At 42.2% G+C, this 18,241-nt stretch overlaps 2 protein-coding genes across 6 annotated transcripts in view; both read left to right on the top strand.

The window, feature by feature from the left end:
- Positions 1-9,446, top strand: part of LOC130196121 (DNA repair protein XRCC4-like) — a 32,804-nt gene extending 23,358 nt beyond the window's left edge. Inside the window, exons 8-9 of one of the 5 annotated variants that reach the window (XR_008832183.1) lie at positions 8,033-8,112; positions 8,900-9,446. The gene's annotated coding sequence lies outside the window, so the exon portion shown is untranslated. Of the gene's footprint in view, positions 1-1,587; positions 7,118-8,032; positions 8,113-8,899 lie in introns of those variants that run through there. The other 4 variants (XM_056417988.1, XM_056417989.1, XM_056417987.1 and 1 more) reach the window with 4 other exon arrangements.
- The window catches only part of LOC130197390 (versican core protein-like), a 45,059-nt gene continuing 29,319 nt past the window's right edge, over positions 2,502-18,241 (top strand). The window contains exons 1-5 of the mRNA XM_056420052.1: positions 2,502-2,868; positions 14,079-14,462; positions 15,462-15,636; positions 15,783-15,910; positions 17,373-17,666. Coding sequence (XP_056276027.1) covers positions 2,502-2,868; positions 14,079-14,462; positions 15,462-15,636; positions 15,783-15,910; positions 17,373-17,666 — 1,348 coding nt within the window. The remainder of the gene's footprint in view (positions 2,869-14,078; positions 14,463-15,461; positions 15,637-15,782; positions 15,911-17,372; positions 17,667-18,241) is intronic.

Below are 18,241 nucleotides of genomic sequence, written 5' to 3'. Positions count from 1 at the left end.
GGGAAGGGAAAACAAGATTACACGTTGCAGATTTTTCAAGTAGCTCGTATTAAGACGGTGTCAACGGGACACACGATCCCTCCCTCCTTCTCCCAGGCGAAGACTAAACTGTTCCATGTGGCATCAAACCAGAGTTTCACAACAATGAGAGGAAATTATTCCAAGCTTTGTTTTCCAGCCCCGTGAAATGTTTTGTATCCTTTTTAAAAATGTTCATCGATCTTATTACGCCGACACCGTACTCTTCCTGCATGAGCAGTTGCCGTGTCCCCCTAATAAAGAGGCCACACACAATGTATTGAGCCAAACACAAGAAACACCATTATTCGTCATCTTCTCTCAGGGTTCGTACGGTCATGGAAAACCTGGAAAAGTCATGGAATTTCAAAATGGTCATTTCCAGGCCTGGAAAAGTCATGGAAAAAACTGAAATCATAAAAGTTTGGGAAAAGTCATGGAAATTTGTTAAAATCACGTATTCATTCACGCCGAGTTTGAAATAATTTATATATTTTTTAAAGAAAGACGCTCCAAATATAAGCCGGCGTACGCTCTCAATCGGCAAAATGTCCTACAGTTTTCATGTTTATACCGAGATTTCAGTTTGGTCATGGACATTTGGTCTAAAGTCCTGGAAAAGTCCTGGAAATCCATTGTTCAAAATGTGTAAGAACCCTGTTCTCTCTCTGGCGTTTACGTTTTCGAACTCTTCCGATTTTCCCGTGGGATCGTGAGTGGAATTTGCGAATGCGTTCCTCTGGGTGTGAACATTTTAACGACGTGACTGTAGAAAGCCCGACTCGCTGGTGGGTCTGACAGGCGTTAAGATATTAATCAGCTTCTGTTAATGTTTGGCTTTTCGGAGGCGTCTCCTGAACATCCGGCTCGTGCATGCAATGCCGTGCGGTCTTTCCACATCCAACAGCTGCACGTTGGCTCATTCTGACGCACTGCGAGGATCAGAGGTTTTCGACTGTCCGTCTTTTAGGAATACGCATGGGCTCAAACTGACACCGCATCTTGTCTGCGTGATACTGCGGCAAGAAAGGAGTCTAAAAAGCAACATTTATCTCATTCTCGCGCTATCTGTATCCAGAGAAACGCTCGTACGATTCAGAATAGTCACGTGACGCATCTGGTGAGTTGAGCACCTTTCCCACATTATTCGCAGTGACACTTCTTTCAAATCTGAAAACTTCATAACATCCTCCCAGCGCTTACGTTCGGGTGTCGGCTGGCAAATAAACAAAACGGGAGACGACTGCAGCGTGCGGTGTCGTCTGGTCGGGCGGAGGGATGACGGCAGAAGCTCTTTCCTTTTGAACTCTATCGGATCGGACGATGTTCATGAGCTTCTCGGGCAGAATGCATAGTATTAATCATCCGTTCAACATTTAAAACTGCACTTCCCCAAAGTCCATCTCCATATCGAGAGATGAGATATTGAAATGTGAAACAATTGTTGGATGAGTGCAAGTCTTGGACAACCTCTAACTGTTTCCCCTCTCTCTACTCTCTATTCCCTTCTGTCTTTGCCTCTTTCTTGTTTTCTTACCCCCACACACACACACACACATATTAACAAAGATGACAACCAGGACTCATGATTGTGATTCAAGCCCTGAATCTCTGTTTTGTTCTCCTGAAAAAAGGTTTTCTTGATCCCTCTCCAGCGATGCGGCGAGCTGCTTTCGACTCGTCAACCCTCGCCTCAACACTCAGTGCGTTTACACGATGGTATAATTCGAATCTTGCTTTAGTCGGACTATGCTATCTTCTGGGGGATCTGCTGTTATCTCAATATACATGGCAGTGAGTAATTCGAATCATTGGCCTTTGAAAGCATGTCATATCCGATACGATAGGTGGCGCTGTTTTCATTACAACTCGTGCTGATACAGCCATTTCCGCTTGACCTCTTCACCACTACCAACAACAACAACATCAACATTTCGAGAAAGAACCATGAACTTTAGTATGTTCAACTCCTTCAACACATGAAGCATAAATTCTGTCTGCTCTTCGGTCCAGACATGTGTGGTGGCTCTTGTGTTCTCCAGAGCGTTGTTTGTTTGTTTTCTGCCAGCCAGGCTCCCGGCAGTGACAACTTATCGTCTCTTTCGACTTCCGGGTCACGACATGGGAGGGAGGGGGGGAGGAGGGCGGCGGGATCTCAAGCATGCGCAAAGACGCAAAGTCCAGTTCCTAATCCAATTCACCGTTACATGCCGCGAGTCGAATTATCAACCGGATCGGATCGAGTTATCCAGGGGTGTTAATCGGATCGTAGTCGGACCGCACATAGTCGAACAAAGGTGTTTACATGAAACGGATCATTTGATTTCAGTCCGACTAAGCCAGTTATTGGAATGCATGTAAACACGGTCACTGGCAACCCAAACGGGACAACCAGGAAACGATGGGCGGAGGTGTCCCCGGATTTGATGCCAGATTTTTTTTTGTCCCGGATCGAGAAAGCACTTCTCAGAAAAAGCCGGAGCATGTCACTGGCATCTGGTTTTGCTTTAAGCGACTCTTACCTGCCGCAGCGCCGCGGGAGAGACTCGCCGCTTGACCGTCTCCTCTACGTCGACAAATCAAAAGACGAGCGGCGAATGACGCAATCCGCTCCCAAACACTGCAGGCCGCTCGCTCCGTTCGGAGCTGCCATCGGGACCTTTGCCCAGATGCGTAAGTGGTCATGTGATCACGGGCACTTAACGCCCTCCGGTGCTTCCTCGGGAACCGCTAATGCCGCTGATGATATGTGGAGAACTCGGTCGAGGAGCTGGACCGGCGGTATGGAAGTCGTTTCTCAAGAGTTGGACTTCGCCCCCGAACTTCAAGACGGCCCTCGACCGTGGCTCGGTAACTACTGAGGGACGACGGGTTACACCCTGAAAATAGGGTGTCACCAACAACGAACCAACGCTGCTTTGTTGCTGCTTATTCATCATGTCATGCTGATGTTTTCCTCCCTCTTTTCATTATGAAAATAAACTACAAGCCATCTCTTTCATTTCCACTTTCTAAACTAGCATTTTCACCTCCCCCTTGTTTCTCGATCTTCATCTGCCCTTTTATTTGGTTGATGTTCCGCGACCCCAGAACTTCCTGATGGGTGTTTTGCAGAGGGGTTAACGGGGTCTTCACCTCCTCGCCTCTTCCGCTACCAGCTTTAGGTCCCGAGGTCATCACAGTGTGTCTTCACACTGCAGTGATGAACCCGTGGAGGCTGACTCCGGGTCTGTTTCCAACCATTCTAGCTTTGACTTCTGGACCTGGCTGCTGCCTTTGAGGATTTTGACGATACCTAAATGTCTGCTTGAAGACCGCGAGGTGGCCGCCTGGATAATCCCACGACACGCGCTTGCTGATTTAGTAATCCCCACAGGAATGTCACACTCGCTCCTCTATACATCCCATAAATAAAGCATTTCATAAAGGGAAGCCCAGATCAGTTTCTAAGGATCATTTACAGATAAATGCCTGACAACATGCCATGGAGGATGAAAAGAAGTGTGAAGGCCAAGATAGGAAACTACTGAGTATTTCAGGTTGTGGTTTCATTCAGAACATAACGATAATGTCATAAAGATCAATTTGTGTTGTTTTCTCATCTTGGATTAGACCTGGATATACATTCTTCTTGTTTTAAAGATATTCTAAATGTTTCAATCAGTTGATTTAAGAGTCATTTTGTTTTGGATATCACAAATGTTCCCTGGAAATGTATTAATAATGCATTGATTAATAATGTATTAATACTTGAAGGAGAATGTAATATTTCATGTTTGTCAATGTCTATTGGTAAATGTCTCCCATGACGAGGCGTGTTCATTCCACACCGACTGAAATAAAAGTTTCAATATTTGTGTTTTTTTGTGCAAGAGACCAACAGCATGCAGCTATAGCATTCATCGTCTTTATAAAAGTAAACAAATAATTTATGCTGAAAACCAGTATGTGTCTTGGATTAAACATCTTTCTGTCATTCAATGTTTTAGACTGTACAATAAAAACATGAAAAAAAGAAATATCTGTCATTAGATGTTTTAGACTGGATAGTAAAAACATGAAATATAGAAATATTTTTATTTATTCGTTGTTTTTGGTTTTCTGGTGTAACTTTTAAAAACGTAAAATAAAATTATTGAAAGAAAGAAATATCAATCAACACTATGAAGATGTTTTAAATATTGTGTACGGACTAAGCCTCTATTGAGTATTTTACGACCTGAATAATACTAATCCTTTTAAGAATGTCATCATTAAAAAGTATAAAGGAATTATTTTAATTCCAAAATAAGATGTCAGTTTGCTTTTCTACAAAAGTAAAAACGAAGGATGTTTAATTGTTTGGAAACAAAAAAATTGCACCTTGCATGAACTTTTGCAGTGACACGTGGCTGTTATGGATATTTCTAAAACTATATACAAGATGCGTACAGTACAGCCACTGCATGAATAATCTAATTATTCTTGAATGCATCCAGCATATTAATGAGGACAAGTGAAAAGCTATTGCAAGTGTCCATTTTTTTAAAAGTCATTAATAATTAAGCTTTAGATATCCAATATTATAAAGCTCAGATACATTTCCAGGGATACACTTGCTCTTTTGGCTCGTCATACTAGATTCACTTTAATTGTAAACAATCAGCAACTATTTATTTCAACGTTTTGTTCACATGTGATAGCATTTTGGAATAAAGCAGTGACCACCTGGTCTTCTAACGAGGACAATTGCAGCTGAAAGGGTGAAAGGGTAGAGAGAGAGAGAGAGAGAGAGATGGCTGGCTGTGCCAGGAGGAAATTAAACCGCTCGCTTATCATCGTCATTCACTTATGGCGTGCACCTGTAGGATTCCCATCATCCAGGGAAATAACGGGAGTCTTCCTGCTTCCCTGCCAGAGAGCCGCGGTGAGACAGAGCGGCCTTTGTTGTCAGGCTGTTTTCTCACCGCTCCTCGCCCCTCACTGTCAAGTCTGAACCAGCGTCGACAGAGACGAGATATAGAAGCCTTGAGTTCAGCGTGTTGGCTGGCGCCATCTTGGTTTCATGTAACCTGAGCTGACAACAGGGTGGAAAAATAAAAACAAATTAAAATAAAAAAACGATTTTTAAATGATAAAAAGTTTACAATACACCTTCATGAACACTAAAAGTGTTCAAGTTGCAAAACGAAAACACGGACAGCTCCCAGTAGCAACACCACAAGGTAGCCACGCCCTAAAGCATATTCTTCTTTATTATCTCTGTTAATCAAAATAGGACCTTCATCTACTAACCGGCCATCATGCTGTATTGAGGAAGACTTGCCACTATAGCCATTGAGACCATAAACTCTTCTTTCAAGTGTGATTGCCTCATTGACTTCTGTATAATCTGACTTTTTTTCCCAACCAGATGATTAGCCCCCTGCTGGCCATTAGCAATAATGCAAGTTGATTTGACGTCGGCTTCACTTTTTGGAACTGGAGGTTGCCACCAGGACTTACACAATGGATGTTTGAAAACTAATTTGAAAACATGTAATCAAATGTGAGGTATTACTCACCTTTCAGACATGTTGGACCAATTGGTGACTGCTTCTACTTCTGATTGTGCTAACTCAACCACATTTTGCAGTTCAGTAAAACCAGTGGTACAATAAACACATTGTCAACGCTACTTCATCGCTTGATTTATTTTTACAACTCACTAATTGAATTGGTTTTATTGTGCCAGTTGTGTCAGACTGCATTATGTGTTCTTGCTCATAGCGGGCAGTACCTCTGTCTCTGCACACATATGGAAGTAAAGCAGTGGACAAAACTCAGGGAATATATGGTATACCAAACCTGTATGTGTGTCCATCCGTACATTTACAGTGCAACAGACCACGGTCGTCAACACTTTCAAACACTTTCCAGATGTTGAACATCCATCGATGACGTGGACAATAAATAGTGTGGTGCTTTTGAGATATCACTGCTTCAAAGTCACACAGATGAGGGAGACTTTCTCTCTTTCACCAGTGAAGCAGTTGGAAAAAATAAAACATTTTGTCTTCTTTATAAACTCATGCGTAGATAAAACTATTGAAGCAAGCTTTAACGGTAACTGTTCCTATTATTTTAATAAGTATGAGAATATGAATTGGAAGAAGTGCGTTGGCTTGTGTCAGCATTACATTTGTGTGATGTGTTTTCATGTGAGAGTGCTATTTAGAAATATACAACAATGTGTTTAATTCCCGCTAAGCAATTTTAAATGTCTGTGTGTACCGGCGTAGCATTTTAATAGTGACTTAAACAGATTTGTATTGTAGTTATTCTAAAATATCCTTTGTAATGGTAATTGGAATCAAAGAAACCAAAATGAATTTCTATCGTTGCCTTGAATTTGTCTCATGGCTGGGAATGCATTATGATAATAATAATATATGAGATTTATATAGCGCTTTATAGAAATCTCAAAGACGCTTATTATTATTATTATTATGATATAATCCTGACTCTTAGTCAGAGACCAACGCATCGCAGGCTGTCACACATGTGTCTGTGGTTGAAGAACGGTGACACGCACGGCTTCATGGGGACGATGTCACAGATCACACATTCTGAGATTGAACTTGTCAATTATGACTCAAAATACATTTTTAATATAATTCATGTAAAGGTGGGATTATAGCAGAAAGGGAGGAGGTTAGAGAATGAAACGGTTCCACCATGCTGCACTATGGTATCTGCAAATGTCAAAGTCATGTGACTTGAGAATGGTCTGCTTCTGGTTATCAAACTCATTTGTAAAGACAGAAATATGGAGGGGAAAAAAGAAGCACTAGAAATACAAGCTAGAGCAAACCTTGGTACCTCTGGAATACTCGTCAGACCGTCTGACCGTCCGCCAGCTGTCACCTCCATGACCGACACCTGCCTGTTGATTGACACCTGGTCCAGAGGACTCCAGACAGTTGTGCTGTTTGTGCACTGGTCCTTACAATGGCAGTGTGCATTTTTTTAAATTTTATTGTCTTCCTTTTTCCTTTCAATTATTTTGAAGTTGTTCGGAAGTCGTAGAGACGAGTGGGCGTCTGTGTGTTTTTATTAAAACCCAGTTTTGTGTAACATGTCCACGTCTAAGTTCTTCATCTAGAACCTGTTAGACTTGTGTTCAACATTTTGCTTTGGAATATGAAAGCTATCATATACCTCCAGGATAGTGTAGCCTGTATAAAAACCTGAAACACATATAACTAGAACGGGCACTCGGTAGAGCGCATACCTTCGCACATCACAAGATTGAGCATTGAATTATGACCATTTTGGCATTAGTTGCATGCCAATTGGATAAAAATTGACCGCGCTATGGTAAAAAGAAGATTTTAACCTTTTCATGACCTTGACCTTTGACCCGATCGATCCCATAATCTAATCAAATGGTCCCCGGATAATAACCAATCATCCCACCAAGTTTCATGCGATTCGGTTTCATACTCTTTTAGTTATGCGAGTAACACGCATACAAATAAATAAATAAATAAATACACGGCGATCAAATGCCCAAATGACAAATCTCTATGTTGGTACATATAAATTGCAAGATACATCTTTATAGTGTACAATTCAAATAGTTTCAGACTTTGTGGTACTTATACCTTAGATTAGTGGTTCTTAAATGGGCGTATGTGAAGGCACTCCAGGGGGTACGTGAGATTTGTAAAACATATATTTAAAATTAGCATCCATTCAGAAATGCTTTGCGTTGGTTGGGGGGTACTTGGCTGAACAAACATTTCACAGGTGGTACATGACTGAAAAAAGGTTGAGAACCACTCACTGCCTTAGATAATATCGCAAAGTGATTTTGGTCTGAAGAAAAATGATTAAAATGGGTTCCTGTGCCGTCGCTTAACTCGCTGGCCTCTCGCTAAAGCTGAAGGGATCAGCTTCGGTGGTCTGGGCTTCCACACTCGTCTCCAAAGGATCACGGCTCATGTCTGTGCAGCGAAAAATTAATTTTCCCCGTATCTTCTGCTCCTAACAGGGGCTTCACCCACAAAACACACACACGTTGTTTCCCTGTTCGCTGGGAAGTCGCAGGAAGCTGCTTTCACCGTGCCACAGGTTCGGATTAGGTTTGACCCTGATATTGTATATCTTGTGTTACCCTGTTATTTATTAGTTTGGGTTTATTTATACAGGAGCAAAAAAAAAAAAAATGTTAAAAACATACCAGGCGATTGTTTCTATTTAACTTTTTCTTGTCGATATTGATTGATTTGCTTTTCCAGAATCAAAGAAAAACTGCGGGCAAACATTACAATCAGTAAGTTTGAGTAAGACACATTCCACGGGGTCAGGGACACTCGAGGGCCCTTTAGTGCTGTCTGAGGTGGCATGGCGCCGGAGGTGGACCACCTTTATAGGTCATGTGATATGTGGGTCATCTTGGGGCCCGCACAGCGGATCCCCAGGATCAAACACTCTTTGATTGGCTCTTTGACTCGCTGATTTACGGCGACTGAAAGGCAACAGGAGTTCTGCAGTTACACGTACAGTAGAGGCGCTTTTTACACAGCAGTAAGAGACTTGAAACTTTTAACTGAACGATGACTCGGTTAAGGAGGTGAAGTAGTAAAATGATTCCCATAACTCCCACTGAGTAGTCAGTAATTATGCCGGTTGTCAGGTGGCAAATTCCAGTCAGAATCAGGCCAGTTTGAGCTTCTTCCAAGTGGTGAGGTTGAAGTATGAAAGCAGAAGCTCATCAGTGGACATTTGGGAAAAGACACAGGACAGGTCGCCTGGGGCCCAGAGGGAGATGGGAAATTAGTCCAAATTGACAACGTGTTAACTCCGGCCTTTCCTTTCTGTCTTACCCGGTACTTTTCTTGTCTGCTCTCTTTCTCAGAATTTGGCTGTCCAGACCAGTCCAGCCTTGCAGAGGAGAGATGCACTGTGGGTAACTGGTGCGGAGCCCTGAGATGATTACAATGCACACAGGTTTTTGGAAAAGGCACCTACGACTTACAGGGGCCCTCAGGCTTTAAGGGCCATCTTCTATGTGAGAGGCTTATCACCTCTGCTCCGGCTCTCAGCTGGCCTTCAGAGGGCAACAGCATGATTTTTTTAACAATTAGTCCACCCCACTAGAGTCAACAGCAAGAACTACCAATGAGTTTAATTCACATGCAGAAGTCTATACGTCTCTCCTGCTGTCACATACTATACACTAGTACCATTGTCCAACCGGCTTAAGTCAAACATGATGTTAAACTGCACACATTAAAACAGGCTCTTAAGAATGTCGGTGGATAGAAATGTCACTCTGAAAAATAACTAAGCTGACACAAATGTTCATACACTGAATTAATATATAATGCTCACCTTGATATGTTGCAAGTGCCTTTTGCTATGAGGTCTGAATATACAATCATTATGTCATGTATTTGTAAAGCAAAATTGCATACAACTTTGCACTTAAGATCTAACACAGAGCTCTCAACAGTAGAATCAGACATGGATGAGTCGACGTTTGAAGTGTCATCGGCTCGAAGAGGATTCCTCATACACTGAATCCACTACATTTATTTTCATGGGATATAGTTTACAATCCAGGAAAAAAGCTGTTATCCCAGAATAATCAGGGAATGGCAGTGAGACGATTGCCAGTAGCTCAGAGTGCTCATTAAAACAATTATACTCGACACCTAATAGACATATTGAACTATTCTGGTATTGCCACAGGTAAATGACAAATGGGGAACATTGTTGTGTTTTTTTGGTCACACCAAGAACGTAAAATGCATGTTCAGTTTAACTCTATCAGACATATTCAAATTATTTTCTATTCTGACAAACCGGAAGAGACATATATCTTATCCCACACTGATGGGTGTTATAATCACTGCCAGACTGAAGATCACTTCAGCACACACACACACACACACACACACACACACAAACCTACACTTACACAAACACACGCACACAAGCCTACACTTACACGAACACACGCACGCACACACACACCTCACTAAGTTAAGACCTCCCACCTATCTATCAGTAGCCAATCATGGTGATTATAGGCCAGGGTTGATAAACTGTGGTCCGGCCTCTCCCCCGTGTGGAAGAGCCAAGCACAAAGGTGAAGAGCGAGCCCCCTCCCCCCCAGTCCCCGAGTCCTGGCTATCAGAGAGAACCATTTCCATATTCGATCATCCAATTGTGGAGATGAACCCAAGCACACACTTAAATGTAAGCACGCTAACACGTTACACTTAATAATATGTTTGTCTAAAATTGTACAACCTTTCTTCAGGCAAACTGTATCTATAATTGGAGACCCGCTAAACCCCCAAAACGGTCTCAAGTGGGTCCGATGGGAGGTCCTCCCTCAGAATGCTACTGACAGAACCGTGTTGTTGGAACAGTGACTCAAGTTCGAGCAGAGACATGACTGCACACCCGTTTCCATTGCGCACCCTGTGCCTGGCGCGCTCCGCGAGGAGGGCATGAAAGCGATAGACGCGGGACACGCCCACCATACAGGTTTCTGTTTGGCGTAATTTATTTCACATTTAATTACTCAATGTTATGAAAACTTCAGATTTGGAACTTGTGTGAAAGTGAAGATGCACTCAGTCTAAAATGAGACGTGTCACCGGCACACATGAGCCGATTGATTTCCGAACAGTCTGATTGGATAAGAATGGACCTCTCAGGCACATGGTCAAAATCAAGCCCCCACCCTCCCCGGACCCCCCTCCTCCCCAAGGTGTCTCATTCACTTTTTTAGATGGGCCGTCGGCCCCTCCTCTCTAGCACTGACGAAATAATAGTGTGCGTTAGGCAAAATTGAACGTATTGCTTGCCAGCACTCCACGAGTCCCGTCGCTTCGTTCAGAACCGGGACCATCCGGACAATTCGAGGGGAGGGGAAAGGCGCACGGGGGAAGATACGTTTTTGACGGGAGCTATTTGGGCACTTTTTACGCACCTATGTTACGCACTGGGACTAACTGGATTTAGGGACTCATAACGATATTTCTACGTTTTATGGAATACAACACCATTAAATGTAAGTATTATTCTCGGTTTCTGTTTGAAATTAAAACAAATGAATTATGAGTATTGCTCTAAAGCAGATAACTGGCACTACATGCACCATTTGGCTTATTGTTTTCTCAACATTTTAAATATGGAAGTCGTATGTTTGACATGATGATGAGAATACATCTTTTAAACGGTGTTTCACGCGGACGCACCCAGTGATGCCGCGTTGTCCCCAGATAACCTCCACTGGTGTGTCCCGCGCTATGCTGCGCGAAGCAAGTGAATTTCAAACTGGGTGGAGATCACTCCGACATTTTAAATTAACCACATTATTCATATATTTTTCGAACAAGCAGCAGGTGTTTCTCTGAAGAAAAACGGTTATAAAATCGCCACGTCAACGTAATTAATTTCTGGATGATCATATGAATATTTTAGCTCCTTTATCGTCGATATATCTTTTGTTTCCTATCGAGGAGCATCTCTGAGCTTATAATGCTCAAACAATCTGCCACCATACACCAGTGTGATGCTTCAGTGCATGCGAACCTTTCTTTGAATGACTCTTTCTTCTTATTTCCAAGAAACCTTTCTCATTTACCCACATCATTCTATGATAAAAAAATTACAAATATATAATTTTGAAATAAATATGGGGTAGCAGATGTACATTTCGTTTTCTTATTATCTACCTAAAGTCCCATTTAATTTAGTTGCCACGTTGACCTGGGATGGACCAAGTCACAAACTATACCCACCCAAAAATATTTGAGTTAATCGTCATTGTCTCGTTTTTATAACAGTGTGCAGCTCCCACTGCGATCCACCACTTGTGTTTATATAGTGGGGTGGAAATGAGGACAGGGGGCTCACAGCTCCTGTCCTCCTGTCTCCAAAACACTCCTCAGTTCGACCCCACAAGAAGCTTTAATAATCTATCTCTAATGGGAACTCATACAAATATTCTGCAATTATTGTGATATGTCATATACATGTGATGTCCCTTGCTTCAAACGTGGTTTTAAGTGTCCACTTATCAATACGTTACAATCGAGAAAAATGTATAGAAGTTTATTTGTTTTATAAGTTTAAATCATGTCAATCCATGTTGACTATTAATTTGTTAAAAAGACTGAACTAATGTCGATAGGTATTTATAATTATTTGATATGTTTAGATGAGGAATAGGTGGTCATCCCATAATTGTTTTCTGAAGCCCATGATAAGAAAACTGTCTGCAGCAGAACGATGTATTATATAACTCAACAAAGACAAACATATGGATTCCCTAAAAAGCTAAAAGAAACAACATAAATGTAAAGACCTTGTCTGAGTGGTTTCCTAATGCACCTTTATTTATTTTTTCAACAGATGTTACAATATATAAAGTATATCCTGTGGTTACACTGTCTCTGCGAAGCTGCCACGGCAACAGGTACGTTTTGAATGAACAACTCCTGATTTTGTTTCAGTCACTTCTTTCTCCCTCCCTCTTTCTCCCCCCAAATCTCCCCCTTTCTTTTTCTTCCTCTATCCCCCTTTGTGAATTTGAGCGTGGCGTCCGTATTCTCTCCAGCTCATCTTGAAAGTGACTGATTCAATTCAATTTATTTTATCCAGCCCACAATCACAAACGATACATTAGCCTCAGAGGGCTTTACAATCTGCACGTACGACATCCTCTGTGGAAAATACCGACATTGATGAGTCAGCATTTCCTCACAGCGTTCAGGTTTCCCTGTGGTCTTAAAGTATATCAGACTGTGATAAGCCCCTTCCAGTCTTCGTCCTGTGAAACCTATAGACTTTACCCAATATTGAAGGTGACAGTGTTGACCACAGAAGTTTGCATCTCGGGCCCCGCTGGCCCCCCTGGCGCTCCTGGCCCCCCAGTCTCTGGTTACGGATGGACACCTTTCAATTAGACTTGGCTCCCAGTCTGGAAATAACAGCTGGTTTCACCTCTCATCCTAATAAGGCCCTCTGTTAAAGCACACACACACACACTCATGCCTCTGGGGCTGTCCCACCAATGTTTCCAGAGCATTCCCCACATTGTTCCCTGTGGGGCCCCCACCCCCACTCCCACCCCCAAAAAAAGGTGAATCTTCTCCCTCTCCAGAGGGCAAAGCGTGATTCAGCCTGTTGCCATTTGGTTGTGTCTGGTATCCTGTCTGTGATCCCCTTCGCTTCATCACAGAGAAGGAGTTTAATTTTTTACATTTTTTAATTTTTCTTCCTTGTCTGATTGTCCATATAGTTGGTTGTTTTGCAATTTTTTATTTATTCGGTATTGATTGTCTGGTGTAACTTGTAAAAACTTAAAATAAAATGATTGAAAGAAAGAAGCGGAGTGAGGCTAAGATACAGTCAACAGCTTTAACTCTTGACCGACCTGAAAGGGGAAGGGGGGGATTCAGCAAAGTGACAGTTTGACCTCGTCAGTCTTAGCTGGACGTCTTTACTCTTTGCAGTCAAAATGTTAAATTGCACATCTTACCCAGCACTACATTGTAGGTGTGCGGCATCCTATTTTATAGCTGAGAATAGAATAAAAGGTCAAGAGGAGGGAGCTACGTGATCGTGTCCGGTGCTGAAGACACATTTCACATTGCACTTTGTGTGGGTCTACCTGTCATCCTCAGGGATTATTTATGAAGGAAAACATGTCACTCATCAGTGGCCTACAATGAACTGATGCAACCATGTTCAACTCATTATTTTCTAACTTCATACAAACATGCTGCACACACACTGCAGTCAGTGTTGAGTGCGTCCCCACACCCACCCAGCATTTTGAGGATGAGGTTTGACTTTCCAGGAGTCATTTTCAGGCCATGATGCCATTTTCTGTTATGAGTCTGGGTGTAGTTGTCACAGCCCGTCAACGAAAATGATCTTGGCAATTAATAGCGTCTACTTGCATCCAACAGAAGTGACATGTATCTGCAAACATAAATAAACACATATTACAGTAGTGAATACATTTTTATGATTTAGAACTGCATTTAATTCTTTTGCTTTTTGCGTTTCAGCCTCTAACATGTTAACGATATTCGGACCGGTCACCGGATCCCTCTCAGGGAAGGTCAATCTCCCCTGCTTCTTCTCCATCATCCCGACCACGGCGCCACTGATCGGTCCCAAGGGAACGGACGCTTACAGCAGAGATTACCTCCGGATCAAATGGACCAAACTGGATGGAGAAGTGGAGTCCACGGTGCTGGTGGCACAGAACGGCGTCATCAAAATCGGCTCAAGCTACAGGAACCGCGTCTCGGTGCCCAGTCACCCCGAGGACGTCGGCGACGCCTCGTTGACGATGGTCAAGCTGCGGGCCAGCGACTCGGGCACTTATCGATGCGAGGTCATGTACGGCATCGAGGACACCCAGGATACGGTTAACCTCGATGTCAACGGTAAGAAAGTCACCCTCCCTCCCACGTCATTCTCCAATCTGACGAGAGACTCTAACATTGCTTCCCGGAGATGCTCTCTGAACGTAGAGGTGGGTTGCTGCAAGGGTTTAATAATAGTGAAATGCAATACAAGTGGTGATAGAAATGTAAACGATGTGAGAGCGCGATGGGCGCCCTTCTGCTTACTTTGATAGCTGCAGCTACCCAGTAGTTACGCAGAGTAACAACAGTTTTCACTTCTTATTTTAGAGGCGATGCCCTCTTAAAAAGAGATGCGACTCTGGGTCCCTGCCCATGCCAAGTACAGCAATGTTTTAGTTTCAGAGGTCAGACATCTAACCCAATGAGCCATTATAGCCCAAATATGGATGGTATGACACACGTTGGAAGAACTAAATCAACGTCATCACCTCATCCACCCTTGGCATCGTGGGTGTCACTTTGTCAGTGCATATTTTTTTCTTGGTGGAGCACACAAAGTCTTTTTACTTTGCCTTTCCTGAGTAATATAATAATATGAGTTAATCTCTACTCACATTTATTACCAGTCCTATACCAGTGTCATTATGAGCATTCTGATAAGTATTATGGGAGATATAACTCATTTTTTGGGGATGAAAACATGGGTGGGGTGGGGGGTACTGGGATCGTTATGTTTATTTCTGGTTTCAAATTTTCAATGTTAATTAGGCCCCTCAATTATATCTTGTGCGTCCACAAATATGGGGATTTCAGGGCGATGGCATCATCTGCAGTTATCTCTTTCATTTGTGGTGAACTAGTATTGTGCTTCTCATTTTGGTTTATTTCTAAGTTCCCCTTTTCCAAAGAAGCTGAGAAACTCAATGACTTCCCCCTGTGGTCTGTGCTTATCAAGACGTCTAAGTTATTTATAGCACTGCAACTATGTTGGTGAAATCCAGATCACTAAGTTCATGTTTCTATACAAAACTAAACTAAGCTTTTCCATGGTCCTCTCTGTCTTCAATATGTTCCCAGGTGTTGTGTTTCACTACCGGGAAAGCACCAGCAGATACACGATGAATTACCAAAATGCTGTCCAAACTTGCCGAAATATTGGAGCAACTATTGCGACATCTGACCAACTGAAAGCAGCTTATGAGGATGGCTTTGATCAATGTGATGCCGGCTGGATTGCTGACCAGACAGTGAGGTGAGCTGCGTTTTGATTGTCTGGCATCAAGCCATTTGTTTTACATAACTCTGCAATTCAATGATGTATATGTAAATACTTTTGCTGAAAGCGTAGATGATGGGACCGATGTTTTAGAATTCCTCTTTTGTTTTCTATCTGCGCAGATACCCAATTACAAAGCCCAGGAAGGGCTGCTTTGGAAACCTACAGGCTAAACCTGGCGTTCGGTCGTACGGGACCAGGAAACCGACGAACACCTACGATGTTTACTGCTACGCAGACAAACTCGATGGTGAGTCCGTCACACAATTAGGCTTTTCTAGTTTTAACCAATGAGGTGTCCGTTAGAGCAGTCATTCCCAAACAGTGAGTTGGGACCCATGTTAAAGAATAAAACATTTATTTTTTACAATCAAACACTTGAAATGATGAAGGCACTTGCAAATGACACGGTAGTACAAAATGTAAACCATACTTTGGTGTTTCATTTTTACCTCTTTACATAAGATGTTTATTTTTTTTCCTTTACAAGGAAGGTGGGTCGCAGGACATTTTATTAGTGTTGGCAAATCAATTTTCACAACTGCTTCCTTAGCCATTTATTTAACATGAATACTTTCAGTATGAAAGAGACTGAGTGTTTGTATTCCTCTCACATTTGTAGAATGTATAAATGTCAGTACAAATGGTCAGTGACCCTTTATTTCCGCACAAATATGCTTTTCTATTGAATAAAATATATATATATATATAAAAATGAATTAAAAAAAAATGATTATTATTATCGATTGTCATTTGGGTCCCCAGAATTTGTTTTGGGGAGAATATTGTTTTCAAGGCTGACACAACCTCTGAAATGATGAAACCTTCAAATGATCACAGCGCCAGAGAAAATTACGTTTACAGCTTTACACTATGGAATCACACTTTTTTGTTTTGTTTGAATACTGCATTGGTAAAAATGTGTAATATTTTAAATATTTTCCTGCTTCGAAGAAAAGGAACTCAGAGCGTCGTATGAACCGTAACCCCAGTCAAGAGGGACGTTAACTTGACACTTCTTTAACTACAGTCAGCCATGTGTAGTTGTTCTTCCACCAGGGTCACACACGCACACATCTTCCATTTAGTGCTCACATCTCTCTCAAAAGAAACTATTCATGCATTTTTGACCCCATTGCATTCTGGGACAGTTTTGTCCAGATGTTCTAAACTGACTTTGTGTCTTGTCTGCTGCTAAGAGGGAGGACATGTCTGGGTGGAAAGCTTCTCCTAAACATAGAAGGTGTCATCTTGTTCACTAAGTATAGACACATTCATTGACAGGCTCGGCACATTGTCTGCATTTCTATCCCACCTCAGATTAATTTAATGAATGAACTACTGTTGTCCCAAATTTGATCGGTGGGAGATGTTTTGGGTCTGTGCCCTGCACAGCTGTGACCTTTGTCAGCTGTTTTTCGACTATGTCTCTTGTGAAAGGTCAAACGGATGAAAACAAATTCTGTATTTTAAGATTACTCCAGATGATTTGCATTCGAACTCTGTTTTCAGTCCAAGTTATTTAAAATGAAATACCGCACTGATCCAGGCCAACGGTTTTTGAATTGGTTGAACAGTGAGTCCTCTGCCCTCGATGTCTGCTTACTTAAAGTAATCGCAGTCTGTGTCGTGATCACGGATACTTAGTCGCCATGTCGCCTTTGACAGAGCTTTTTCTTAACCATTAACCGCACCATTTTTTTATATTTCAGGTGAAGTGTACTATGCTCCTGTGACCCGAAAGATGACCTTTGAGGAGGCGAGTGCAGAATGTAAGACGAGGGATTCTGCGCTGGCAACCCCTGGCCAGCTCCACGCTGCCTGGCGACGCGGTCTGGACCAATGTGACTACGGCTGGCTCTCCGACGGCAGCGTACGACACCCTGTCGCAATACCCAGACTGCAGTGTGGGGGAGGCCTGCTCGGCGTCAGGACCATGTACCGTCACCGAAATCAGACCGGCTTCCCAGAACCAACGAGGAAGCTTGGAGTTTACTGCTTTAAAGGTAAACTCACTCAATCACATGGTCTTGTTGTTTGTATTTGGTATATTTTCAGTACGTCATAGTTGCGTTACCTGCATGCGGTGGGTCATATACACTACCGTTCAAAAGTTTGGGGTCACTTAGAAATGTCTTTATTTTTCAAAGAAAAGCACTGTTATTTCAATAAAGATAACATTAATCAAAAATACACACTATACATTATTAATGTGGTAAATGACTATTCTAGGTGGAAACGTCTGGTTTCTAATGACATATCTCCAGAGGTGTATAGAGGCCCATTTCCATCAACGATCACGCCAGTGTTCTAATGGTACATTGTGTTTGCTAATCGCCTTAGAAGACTAATGTCTGATTAGAAAACCCGTGCAATTATGTTAGCACAGCTGAAAACAGTTATGCTGGTGATATAAGCTATACAACTGGCCTTCCTTTGAGCTTGAAGTTTGAAGAACAAAATTAATACTTCAAATATTAATCATTATTTCTAACCTTGTCAATGTCTTGACTATATTTTCTATTCAATTTTCAATTCATTTGATAAATAAAAGTGAGTTTTCATGGAAGACACAAAATTG

The sequence above is a fragment of the Pseudoliparis swirei genome, chromosome 7, assembly GCF_029220125.1.
Source record: "Pseudoliparis swirei isolate HS2019 ecotype Mariana Trench chromosome 7, NWPU_hadal_v1, whole genome shotgun sequence".
NCBI lineage: Eukaryota > Metazoa > Chordata > Actinopteri > Perciformes > Liparidae > Pseudoliparis > Pseudoliparis swirei.
This window is presented reverse-complemented; position numbering and strand designations above follow the sequence as displayed.